This window comes from Acomys russatus, chromosome 15 (assembly GCF_903995435.1).
Source record: "Acomys russatus chromosome 15, mAcoRus1.1, whole genome shotgun sequence".
NCBI classification, from domain to species: Eukaryota; Metazoa; Chordata; class Mammalia; order Rodentia; family Muridae; genus Acomys; species Acomys russatus.
In genome coordinates this window covers 12,039,979-12,053,045 of record NC_067151.1, presented here as the reverse complement: position 1 = coordinate 12,053,045, position 13,067 = coordinate 12,039,979, and the positions used below count along the sequence as shown (strand labels likewise).

Below are 13,067 nucleotides of genomic sequence, written 5' to 3'. Positions count from 1 at the left end.
AGGGTTCAGGTGTAGGAGATTCCTCTTGGGAGTGTTACTGTGCCAGTGATTTTGCTAAAAGCTTCCTTCGTTTTTTACATCTAGTTCAGGAGGCAGAGGCAGGCAGATCTCTTACACAAGTGAATTCCGGATAGTGTCTCAAAAAAAAAAAAAAAAAATCAAAACTGGTAAATCTTTTATTAAATAATTTATTTTAAATTTTTTATTTAAAAAAATTGAGAGTGGGGTGTCACTGGAGAGAGGCCTCACATGCTTAAGAGCTCCTGCTGCTCTTGCAGAGACTCAAGTTTGCTTCCTAAAACCTCTCTCACAGTGCTCACAACTCCCTCTAGCTCCAGCTCCAGGGAGGGGCTCTAATGCCTGAGGCTCTGGGGGCACCTGCACTAAGTGCACATTGTCACACACAGAGATGAGGAAAGGGACATCCTGTGTGCCTGTGGTGTTTCCAGGTCCCAGGCATCTTTTCCTGGGCTCAGGTGTGTTTTCTCAGCCGCGCCTGATTTCTACCAATGCTTGCCTCATCAGAAGCAGGTTTAGGCATGAACTGACCGCCCTGGAAGCCCTTCCCCATAACTGTCCCCATGCCTCTGTGCACTGCTTGTGTGGTAGATGCACGCCATTCCGCTGAGGTCCTCCTGGGTGATGACCTGTGCCTATGCCCCGTCCGGGAACTACGTGGCCTGTGGAGGCTTGGACAACATCTGCTCCATATATAACCTGAAGACCCGTGAGGGCAATGTGCGCGTGAGCAGAGAGCTGCCGGGGCACACAGGTGAGCGATTTAACCTCGTGGCGTCCTCAGCCTTCCCCCTTCCTGACAGCTGACCAGGGATTCCTGGCTGATCATGTTCAGGTGGCCCGAGGAAGAGCAAAGCAGAAATCACTGTGACTTAAATACCAGTAACTCAGAGCGCCCGTGATGATGGTCAGTTTGTTGCTTTAGTTTGGTGCTAGGGATTGCAATTGGAGCCCTGAACTCACTGCATATGCATTCCCCCATGGATTTTTTTTTCTCTCAAATATAGCTGTATTGTTTATAAACATAATACATTTGCTTCCGTCCCACCCTCACCCTGAAATCTAAAGAATAGTTTTTTTTAAAAACAAATATAATGTTCTGTACTTTGTGCTGCCTGGAACAGGGTTTGGGATTGGATAGTCTGTGCTGGTGCAGTCATTACGTCAGCAGATGTGCTGTCACTGTGCAGCAGTATTTACCCCCCACCCCCCACCAGGCCCGGTCAGTTACTTAACAAGTCTCTGTCACTCACTCCCTTCCTGTGTGTCATCTGGGCACTGCCAGTTGAGCACAGTTTTCAGCCTTAGAATGGGTTTCCCTGCCATTTGCAGACTCTGGGACGCTGGTAGAGTTGAATCATGGAGATGCAGCATTTCCCATAAAGTCTTCACAGTCTCTTTAGGGTCTTCTCCATGGCCCACTCTGCCATGTCTTAGAGGAACTGGTTAAGGCGGCCTCTCTCAGGTGGGTCCAACCTGCAGCCTCCAGAGCACATGTAGCCCTGGAGAGCTAGGAACGAAGCCCAACGCATTGCAAATGTACTGAAAAGAAAAACCTCATTTTGTCGCAGTTTTTAAAAATCCAGTTGTATGATTGGTTCTTAAGTATGAATTTATAGACCACCATGTTGTGTCACCATGTCGCAGTTAAACACACGGGGCCACTGATAGGCTGCCGTACTTGACACAGTCACTTGGTGTGCCCAGTGTGATACAGTAACCTCAGGAGAGGCTCGGAAATTTTAGTGGCAGACATCAAGGAGTTGGGATCATTAAAGCAGAGCTATGTGCCCCACTAGTGAGGCACTGTTGCCTGGAGTTAGGGTTCTTGTCCCATTTCTGTGTCACTGGATCGGAGATGGCCTGACACTTGCTGTTCTCTGCTGCAGGCTACTTGTCCTGCTGCCGGTTCTTAGATGACGGACAAATCATTACAAGTTCAGGAGACACGACATGGTACGTTTATTCAAAAGAAGCCTGGCTTAGTGGGTAGAGACACTGGGGAGGGGTAAGCTCATTGGTGTCTGCTTGTGTTTCCTCACAGACACTGGGGGCGTGGCCTTTTGTGTCTCTTGTGTTTCCTCACAGACACTGGGGGCATGGCCTTTTGTGTCTCTTGTTTCCTCACAGACACTGGGGGCATGGCCTTTTGTGTCTGCTTGTTTCCTCACAGACACTGGGGGCGTGGCCTTTTGTGTCTGCTTGTGTTTCCTCACAGACACTGGGGGGTGTGGCCTTTTGTGTCTCTTGTGTTTATTTACAGTGCTTTGTGGGACATTGAGACCGGACAGCAGACTACAACCTTCACAGGACACTCGGGTGACGTGATGAGCCTGTCCCTGAGTCCTGACTTGAAGACCTTTGTTTCTGGTGCTTGTGATGCGTCTTCAAAACTGTGGGATGTCCGAGACGGCATGTGTAGACAGTCTTTCACGGGACACATCTCAGACATCAATGCTGTCAGTGTAAGTGAAAAATGCTTGCTTGTTTGTTTCGGGAACGGGACCTTATGTAGCCCAGGCTGCCCTATGTAGCTGAGGGCAACCTGGACCTCCTGATCTTGCTACCTCCACTTCTCAAAAACTTACTGCGTCTAAAGTGCTGGACGTGACACAGTTATAACAATTACTTTCATTGATTTTTTACAACCAGTGTGCTCTTACAACAGCAAATATCAGACCTTGGTTTTTAAATTCGAATCCATACACTTGAGCGCTTATCCTTGGACAGGATGCAAGCTTCATGCCCACAGTGAGGAGGGACAGGGTGTCATTAGTGGGCAGGTAGCCTGCTAGGTGCTCACTGTGTCTTTAGATGAGAAAGCATCCTGTATCTCAGGGAACCCCACAGGCATGCAGTAGAAAAGAGGGTGCTGCTTTCCACAGAGAGCTGAACCCAGGCCCTCCCCCCCCCCACCGTGAATGCTAGACAGGTGTTTATGGTTTGTTTGTGGATTTGCTTACTGTTAGTATGTTAAGTTTGCCTGTGAGTGACGTGGGGTGCGTGTGCAGGAGGAGGCGTTTACGTGCAGAGGCCCTGCTCCACCATAGTTCTTAAGCCAGGCCACGCCGAACTGAAGCTTGGCTTCTTGGCCGAGCTAGTTCATCAGCAACTTCCCAGATCATCTGCCCGCCTCTGCCCACCATGCTGGGGTTGTAAGGCCCACTCAGCCACGCTCAGCTTCCCACACTGGCACTGGGGGTTCAAACGCAATGTCCTCATCTCCTCATGTATGCAAAGAAAGCGCTCTCTCACAGTGTTGTACGATGGGGTGGCGGGGTACCATGGCGGGTCTGGGCCAGGGTCTACTCCCTGAGGTATTACATGCCGTGCATACGATCTGGTATAAAGGAGGTTTATTGTGGGAGAAGGGAGGGGCCGTGAGGAAGGGATAGAATGAGTGGGCCGTGAGGGCAGTTAGAGAGAGAAAGGGAGCAGCATGACAGGGGGAGTTGGGTAGGAGAGAGTGAGGGAAGAGAGGGAGAGAACACGTAGAGATATAGAGAGCTGGGGTGGTGGGCGGGTCCTTTTCTCCCTGCACATACCTGGCATGCCTGGCACATTGCTAGGACCCTGAAGGCAGGCCAGCTGAATCACATGCACACTAACACCCAGCCCACGATAGGGAATCTATAAGGACTGGTGCTGTTTTCATATTCAGCTTTGTCTGTCTGTGGAGACAAGACATTAAGTACCGTCTTTGTGAAGCTGTTACTACAAACTGAGGCTCCTTTTTGAAATGAAATCATTGAAAGAAAAGTATTGTATAAGAAGGCTAGGCTGGGGCTGGAGAGATGGCTCAGTGGTTAAGAGCACTGACTGCTCTTCCAAAGGACCCGGGTTCAATTCCCAGCACCCACATGGCAGCTCACAACTGTCTGTAACTCCAAGATCTGACACTTTCACACCAATGCACATAGATTAAACTAAATAAAGAAGAAGAAGAAGAAGAAGAAGAAGAAGAAGAAGAAGAAGAAGAAGAAGAAGAAGAAGAAGAAGAAGGCTAGGCCATGGTGCCCAAGCCTGGGTCCCAACACTTTGGAGACAGAGGCAGGGGAATTGTTGCAAATTTGACACCTTCTGTCTTCAAAAAACCAAGAGTGGGGCCAGCACTCAGGAGGCAGAGGGGGCGGATCTCTTGAGTTCAAGGACAGCCTGGTCTACGGAGCAAGTTCTAGGCCAGCCAGAGCTGCAAAGAAACCGTGTCTTGAAAAACAAAGCAAAAAAACCCAACCAAACAAACAAACCAAGAGTGAGTCCTGAAAGATGGGATAACAGAAGGCAGAGTGGTCAGACACAGGAGCAGAGGGAAGTAGGCAGTGAGAGTTTGGAGAAGCCTTCGAAGTTCACGGTAAGCCCACATAGTAGGAAGGAAGAATTTAGTCAGTGGTCCTGGGTCCTGGAGCCTTCTAGGACTCTATGAGGAAAGTTCTTCCTGTTTGGAGTGGAGAAGCCATTACCACTGAGAGTAGCTTCAGCCGTTTCCAGGAACCTGTGAAGCCAGTGGAGCTGCTGACCTGCAGCCTCCTCACCTGTGGGGCTGTTAAACAGTGGGAGACTGTCTCCTGTGCTTACTAGCAGGATGGAAACAACACTGCCCCACCATGGAAATCCTCTTCACACTTCCCATGGACAGTCAGAGCTGAAACAGAAAAAAGGCGTGTTAGGAAGCTGAAAAAAATATTGCCACTACACACTTGTATTTAGTAGTTAGAAATCCATTTAATTGAACCAGCTATATCCATCAGCTTATGACAATATTGAATTATTAGTTAATTTTTTTGACTTTATGAATAATTAATTAATAATTAATTTTTACACCTAGCAGTGTAGCTTAGTGGTCCAGCATTTGTGTAGCATGCATGAAGACCATGCCTAATCCTCTACACAGAAAAGAGCACACGGTTGCTGCCAGGAATTTAGTGAATGACATAGCAGAACATCACTAGAATAAGTAACCTCTGGGCAACTGCTTAAGTACTAAGGAAATTAAGTTGAAGCTCTACTTTGAAGGCTGTTTATCAAATAATTACAGATTATTCATTAAAAGTAATGACTCGGGAGCCAAGGCAGGTGGATCGCTGTGAGTTGGAGGCCAGGCTGATCTACAAAGCGAGTCCAGGACGACCAAGATAACAGAGAAAGCTTGTCTCAAAAAGCCCCAAAACAACACAAAACAAAAAAGTAATGAAGGAAGCTGGGGGGGTGACTCAGTTGGTTTCACTGTGCAAGGGTGAGGACGTGACTTTGATCCACAGAACTCAAAAGTAAACGATTCCCAGCACTGCGGGACAAGAGACGGTACTGGGGCTTGTTCTGCAGAGCCAGGTTCAGTGAGAGACCTTGTCTATAAGCAACAGCAAACATGCAATAGAAAGCGATTGGAGAAGATACGGGATGCTGTCCTCTGGCCTCATGGAGTGCACTCACATGTACAGGCATGTAAGCAGTGAAAGAGAGCTGGGTATGGTACCTGGAATCTCAGTGCTCGGGAGGTAGAGGCAGGAGGATCACAGGTTCAAGGCCATACTCAGCTACTCAGTGACTTCAGGGTTAGCCTGGAATACAGGAGCTCCTGTCTCAAAAATGAACAAAAAAGGTAATGAAGGACATCTAGAGGCGAAGGCTAAGCACACATGACTACGGAGACCCTTAAAACTTCTGCATACTTTCTGAAGTAAGCAGGATTAATGATAAAACTGTCAAGTCGAATCTGCAGCAAATAAAACCAATTTACAGCCATTTCGTTCGTAACACCCATGGCTCAGTTGCAGAAAACATAAATGTCACGAGAAAGCAGTTCCCAGAAGGTGGAAATGTGCTTTTCCTCTGTGGAAAGGCATGCTGACTAAAGCTATACCAACAAAACTACTACTCATGCACCTGTCATGCCTGCGTCTCCACCGCTCACTTCATCTCCAGTATAAGTGGACACTGTATATTTTCTCTTTTTGGGGCCTATGTAAACATGTACAATGTGTGTGTGCATGTCTGTGCATGTGTAAACACCTGTGTGTGTAAGCCTGCGGCTGATGTTGGGTATCCTTGGTCACTCTTCACCTTAGGCCCAGAGGCAGGGGTCTCTCAGTTGAGCCCAGAGTTCATCTGTACTTGTCTAGCTAGCTTGCTTTGGAGACCCCATCCCTGCAACCCAAATGCTGAAGTATACAGACAGGCCTCCACACTTAGCCAGTCTTGATGAGGGTGCTGGGGCAGGCCTCCACACATGACTGGCATTTACATGGGTGCTGGGGCAGGCCTCCACACATGACTGGCATTTACATGGGTGCTGGGGCAGGCCTCCACACATGACTGGCATTTACATGGGTGCTGGGGCAGGCCTCCACACATGACTGGCATTTACATGGGTGCTGGGGCAGGCCTCCACACATGGTGGCATTTACATGGGTGCTGGGGCAGGCCTCCACACATGACTGGCATTTACATGGGTGCTGGGGCAGGCCTCCATACATGACTGGCATTTACATGGGTGCTGGGGCAGGCCTCCATACATGACTGGCATTTACATGGGTGCTGGGGCAGGCCTCCATACATGGTGGCATTTACATGGGTGCTGGGGCAGGCCTCCACACATGACTGGCATTTACATGGGTGCTGGGGCAGGCCTCCACACATGACTGGCATTTACATGGGTGCTGGGGCAGGCCTCCACACATGGTGGCATTTACATGGGTGCTGGGGCAGGCCTCCACACATGACTGGCATTTACATGGGTGCTGGGGCAGGCCTCCATACATGACTGCATTTACATGGGTGCTGGGGCAGGCCTCCACACATGACTGGCATTTACATGGGTGCTGGGGCAGGCCTCCACACATGGTGGCATTTACATGGGTGCTGGGGCAGGCCTCCATACATGGTGGCATTTACATGGGTGCTGGGGCAGGCCTCCACACATGGTGGCATTTACATGGGTGCTGGGGCAGGCCTCCATACATGGTGGCATTTACATGGGTGCTGGGGCAGGCCTCCACACATGGTGGCATTTAGTGGGTGCTGAGCTCCATACTCATAGGTACACAATGAATACTTTTTCTGCTGAGTCATCTCTCCAGCCCCAATGTACTGTATTTTCTAAGAATCTTTTCAATTTATTTTTCATAATAGGATTCACAAACATCCTATAAATAGTAATACTTGACTTACGATCAGCATGGGGCTTTCCGGCCTGCTCTGTTTCTGACTTGTATGTAGGAGTCTCTTCAGCATGCTGGCAGGCCACTGTGCTGATGCTAATCTTAGTGTGGACATGCACCTCGTGCCTGCTGCCCACCGCTCCTGACTCCTAAGTGACTGGCACATAGTTAACACTGGGCTGGAATGTTTTCATAAGACAGGTTGGGGACCATGGGCAGTGTTGGGAACACTGTGTGCTGAACAGTGGGCCATGCGTTTTGCATTGCATATGCCCTTCACGCCTAATTCTTAAACTAAAATTAATTAAAGCTCAGAAGATAGATAGATAGAAAGATAGATAGATAGATAGATAGATAGATAGATAGATAGATAGATGGATGTCAGTCTTAGGCAAGGTGTGGTGGCTGAAGCAGGAACATTGTGAGTTCTGGGCTAGCCTGGGCTACATGGTGAGACCCTGTGTTTCGTAAAAAGAAACAAACTCAGCAGTCACTGATGTGGAAAGAAGTAAAGTTTAGCTTTAAGCACCTCACCTCCCACTACAGGTGCTCCATGGTCTCAGTATGAGTCTATTCTGGTGTGGATATGCCTCGCCATACCTGCAGTGCCTGGTGCTCTACCTCCATGGTCTAGCCTGGTGTAGATGTGCCTTGCCACACCTTCAGCGCCAGATGCTCTGCCGCCATGGTTTTTGTGTCCTCTTTTTTTTCTTTCTAGTTCTTCCCGAGTGGCTATGCCTTCGCCACGGGCTCTGATGATGCCACTTGCCGACTCTTCGATCTCCGTGCAGACCAGGAGCTACTGCTGTATTCTCACGACAATATCATCTGTGGCATCACTTCGGTGGCCTTCTCAAAGAGTGGGCGCCTCCTGCTGGCTGGCTATGATGACTTCAACTGCAGTGTGTGGGACGCGCTGAAAGGAGGTCGGGCAGGTTAGTGCTGCAGCCAAGGCAGGCTCTGTCCTCAGGAAGCATGAAGAGACTCCCGCCAGACACTGAGGCCTCCTGGGCATCTTGGAGCTTTCAAGATGGCAGCTGGGTGGCTCTCTTCCATATTCTTCATTACCTTTGATGGTAGTTGGAGCACATGTCCTATTGAAGAATGACATTAGGGGCAGGGCGTGGTGGCGCATGCTTTTAATCCCAGCACTCGGGAGGCAGAGGCAGGTGGATCACTGTGAGTTCGAGACCAGCCTGGTCTACAAAGTGAGTTCAGGACCGCCAGGGCTACACAGAGAAACCCTGTCTCAAAAACAACAAAAACAAAAAGCAAAGAACGGGGGGGGGGGGGGGGGGGGAAAGAATGACATTAGGGCCTATAATGGTAAATTTAGGCATCAAGAATTGTTAATATAAATCAGTGCTGTCTTTCACAAATCAATTTTCTTCTTCTCACATCCCAGTTTGTTTTGTTATTTGTTATTTTGAGACTAGCCCTTACGCTGTTCAGTGCCTGGAGCTCACTGTTAAGCCCAGGCTGGCCTTGTGCCATATCACCCCACCTCAACCTTCCAAACGCTGGCATTGCACGTGAATGCCACTGTCATGCCAGGCTAAGCCACTGTTCTCTAGCCAATAGGAAGCAAGGTTTCTGCTGTGTCTCCTCCTCTTGAGGCTGCCCCTGAGGACAGGACAGGCTGTCTTCCACACCTCCCCTGGGGCCTTCCGTTGCCAGTCCCAATTAAAAGGCAACACAGCAACTAACTGGGGCTGGAATTAAATGGGGTGGTTTTTTAACTTTAACTAAAAACAAGTTAAAATTATACTCTAGGAATCAAATGGCTTTAGGTGGGTTTTTATTGTAACACAGCAAACCTAGTTTCTGCACCCCAGGGTAAACTGGTAGGGTGCAGTGGTGTACACCTGTAACCCTAACATGTGGGAGAGAGACATGGGGATCACAACTTTGAGGCCAGCCTGGAGCTATCCCATCTCAAAATACCACTTTAAATAGTATGCCTGTATTCCTGCCATTTTTTGTAACATACATACCTCTGTCCTGAAACTTCTGCCCTGCATTCCACACTACTTCCAGGACGGATTCAAGAGGAAAGCCAGGATCACAACTTAGCAAGTCAGCTCTAGTCTCCGTTCTCACCAGTCTCAGCTGTCTTCTCCCCCTCGTGAGATGTGTTAGCAGCCCTAGTGAGTAAATCTCTAGCTGGCATAGGATGGTTGGTCATGTGACTGGTACCATGGAAGAAGAACAGACTAGGGTGGGGGCTGTCACCTCTCCTGGCCACTTGCTGACACAGTCCTATGTTGACATCCTGGCCCGTTTAGTCCTAGATCCCTGTTTCCACTGCCTACACCCCTGTTGCCATCTCGTGCCTCTTTTGCTCAGTCCCCACCTTTAGAAGCCCTCAGAGTTGTTAGGCTCGGCGCACACAAGCTCTTAGCACCGCCAGGGGATGTTCTGCAACCTGTTATCAAACTGCAGAGTTCAGAGTTTGAAAATAACCTGTTGCCCAGTGCCAGTGGCTCCGTAAGGTATTTTGTTTTTGGCTGTTAACTCAAGTTGCTTGAGTTATGCTTAAGTTTCAGGCTTGCTTTGCTGATCGCCGTCTTCAAAGCTGGTTCCGCAGAATGACTCGCTTTTAAGGCAAATCCAGAGTTGGAAGCAGCTCCCTCAATCTTCTCCCGGGGAATGGGAAGGCGACCCACTGTGCTTTCTTGTTACTTTTTAGTTCAACCCCTGATGGTAAATTTGTTAAACATTGCCAGACTGGAGACAGTATAGAGAGTGGAAATGTTTAAAGAGAGATGTTAAATTAATGTATTCTCATTTTTAATATTGCATTTTCACTCCCTCAAATCTTAGAGCTGTTCATTATGTTCTGTGTAGTGAGCAGGGTGGGTGAGTCTCAAGTCACTGCAGAACAACTTGTGAGCTCGATGGCTGCACACTGTTATAGCCAATGCTTGTGCTTGGCGATGAACAAAACGAACCATGTGATTTTGGGAAGAGGATGGAAGGCGACTGTCTTGTTCTTGTGTTGGGAAGAGGATGGAAGGCGACTGTCTTGTTCTTGTGTTGGGAAGAGGATGGAAGGCGACTGTCTTGTTCTTGTGTTGGGAAGAGGATGGAAGGCGACTGTCTTGTTCTTGTGTTGGGAAGAGGATGGAAGGCGACTGTCTTGTTCTTGTGTTGGGAAGAGGATAGAAGGCGACTGTCTTGTTCTTGTGGGTAAAAGTATGCTGCATTGAACTTTCATTCAAAAACTTGTTTTTATCAAAAGTATCACAGCTCAATAGCAAAACTAGAATAATTACAAAAGATGTGGAATTTGCCTTAGAAAGAAAAATTACAAAGCACCAGGTACAATGGCACACACTCACCATCCCTATACTGGAGAGGTAGAAGCAGGATAGGGATTTGAAGATTGTTTTTGGCTGGTACCAAGGTCAGTATCTGCCAGGGCTTTGTGAGACCCTGTTCAGTTTTCTTTTCTTTCTTTTTTTCTTTTTTTTAAGATTGACTTTTCAATTTTTAAAAACACAAATTGATGTTCATGTCAAAAATTCAAGTAACCCATGGTGTGTTTTGTTGATATGCCTTACATACCCTAGCAGCAGTCTCCCCAAAATGCTGTGCGTTTTTCAATTACCAACTGCATTGTAATGTACAACTTTTGCAGTTCTAAAACTCCAGTTTTAACTCTGTATTGACCTTTCTTTGTAGGTGTCCTTGCTGGTCATGACAACCGTGTTAGCTGCTTAGGTGTGACTGACGACGGCATGGCTGTGGCCACTGGCTCCTGGGACAGTTTTCTTAGAGTCTGGAATTAATAGTGTCATCTTCTCTGATCGCCAATGGTATATGGAGAAATCCATGCTACAGCCTATAGCTGTGAGAAAAAACTCTGCCTTCTATTTGCAGATGAAGATTTTTCTATTGATGACTATATACAAAAAGCAGCGTTCAATAAACTGTAGTTTATTGAAACTGTTGTAACAAAAATGGTAGTAAAAGAAACAATCAAGACTAAGGTTTCTTGCCGAGGTCAAAGGTCAAGGTATTAACTGAGCAGTGTGGTGACTTTAACCCTGACCGATTCTTGCTTTGTGCTAATTCATTTTCTGTAGATAAGAGTGCACACTGTATAGCAGACGACCATTGTGTTTGCATTTTGTTAGAGACTACCCTTGAACTTTGTATATACAGGAAATGTCACCTTTTTCCAAGTGTTGTCATGGAAGAGGCAGGGCCTGCAATGAAGAGGCGATACCGCAGATACATGTGCTGTCTGAAGAAGCCCCTTTGGATTCTGACATCACATTTTAACCTGAGAGCCCCTCACGGCTTCATGATTAGGAGAGCCGATAGGTGAGGGGGCTCTGAGGGAGCCGGTTTTTGCCGTGCTAGGAATTTAATAAGTGGTCATTTTCAGTCCTTTGCAGGGACAGGTGGCGTGAAGGCCAAGGGGTAAACATTTCACTTTTGACAGAGGGGATACGCTGAAGAAATGACATTACAGCTTCTTATATTAGTAACCAGTAGACATGGGTATTGGATTTTTGGTATTCTAAAAGGCTGAGCCCTTTGAACCGTTGCACCTTGCTGTTGATTTCATTCTGAAACCAAGTATAGAATGTACTAGTGTTTCAAAGTTTGATAAACCCTGACTTGCCCCTGCATCTGAAGACTCTTGCCCAGTGTTCTCTGTAATAGGTAGGACACTGTCTTACCTTTAACATTTCTGAGAAATGTGAACTCATCCACTGAGCTGGCTCTACTTATATAAGATGGCTTTATGAATTCTATGTATGTAATTAATGTAAGCAGGTACAAATGCTTTTCCCTGTGGGGGTGCTGCAGAAAGAACTCGGGCCTTGAGCTACCAGGCAAGTGCTCTGCTGACTTACACCCTAGCTCCTCAGATGGAAGCTCTCTGCTGCCATGCAGTGCTGCCCTCGGTAGCATGGCATACTTGTTTCTAAGTAGCTCACTGCAAAGCATGTCTAGAGCTGAGCAACCCTTGAGCCTACACCATTGTCTCAAAGGGTTCAGCTGGCAGCAAGCTATGCCAACTGCTCAGTAAAGTGTCTATCACTGAGCTGCCCTGCTTCCAAACTGAGTGGGCACTTCTTTTCTCTTGCAAATTTAAATGACTGATAATAGCAGACTGTTAAGTCTTGCTGGGTACTGCCTCCTTGGGTTGTTTGGATGTATACAACCAATGAAATGTATATTGCTGTTTAGCAGTTCCGGTGTCAAAGTTGATCTCCTGTGACTGTCACCCAAACTGTAGAGTTTTCATCTTTGTGCTGTGAACGTGCCCATGTATGTAACAGCTGTGACAAATCAGCATCAGTTTTGTTTAGATCAGTTGATCTTAAGAGAATACAGTGGACAGAGCCACAATCCACACAGCTCCAGGTTTGGACCTGGCTGGGCCAGAAAGGGGATGAAAAACAGACACACAGACACAGGGAAGCTGGGGCCGGGTAGACTGGGCCCTCTGATGGAGAAACTGCAGCACCCAGGAAGCGTGGGGAGTTTGTGCCAGAGCAGCACAGAGAAGAGGTGGTACTGCATACAGATAAACCAGGAGGCAGGCTTTATGGTACACCGCTGGATGGAGGTTAGCTAATGCCTGCAAGTGCAGTCCCTGTAGGGAAAGCAGGGCAGGCGTCAAGGCTGTAAACATTAGGGGTAAGGGAGCTAAGGAGGACATTATCTACACATACTGGCAACACTCATACTGAAACCAGGAGGTCTTTGCCATGGGTCTGGGGCGCAGGACCTCAGCACACATTCACTCAGGGCTTCCTCAGCTCCCTACAGGATAGAGGTGAACTGAGACAGTATTGAAGAGAAACAGACCATCAATAATGGCAAGTGTGAGGGCATACTTTAATCCTTAATTTCTGGGATCCCTTTGCTTTT

The 13,067-nt window shown here is 47.7% G+C and overlaps 1 protein-coding gene across 2 annotated transcripts in view; it reads left to right on the top strand.

Moving 5' to 3' along the window:
• Positions 1-11,396, top strand: part of Gnb4 (G protein subunit beta 4) — a 36,198-nt gene extending 24,802 nt beyond the window's left edge. For both annotated transcript variants that reach the window (XM_051157036.1, XM_051157037.1), the window contains exons 6-10: positions 610-772; positions 1,908-1,974; positions 2,282-2,483; positions 7,894-8,110; positions 10,860-11,396. In XM_051157036.1, the coding sequence (XP_051012993.1) occupies positions 610-772; positions 1,908-1,974; positions 2,282-2,483; positions 7,894-8,110; positions 10,860-10,966 (756 nt within the window). In that variant the 3' untranslated portion in view covers positions 10,967-11,396. The remainder of the gene's footprint in view (positions 1-609; positions 773-1,907; positions 1,975-2,281; positions 2,484-7,893; positions 8,111-10,859) is intronic.
• Positions 11,397-13,067: the final 1,671 nt, after the last annotated feature.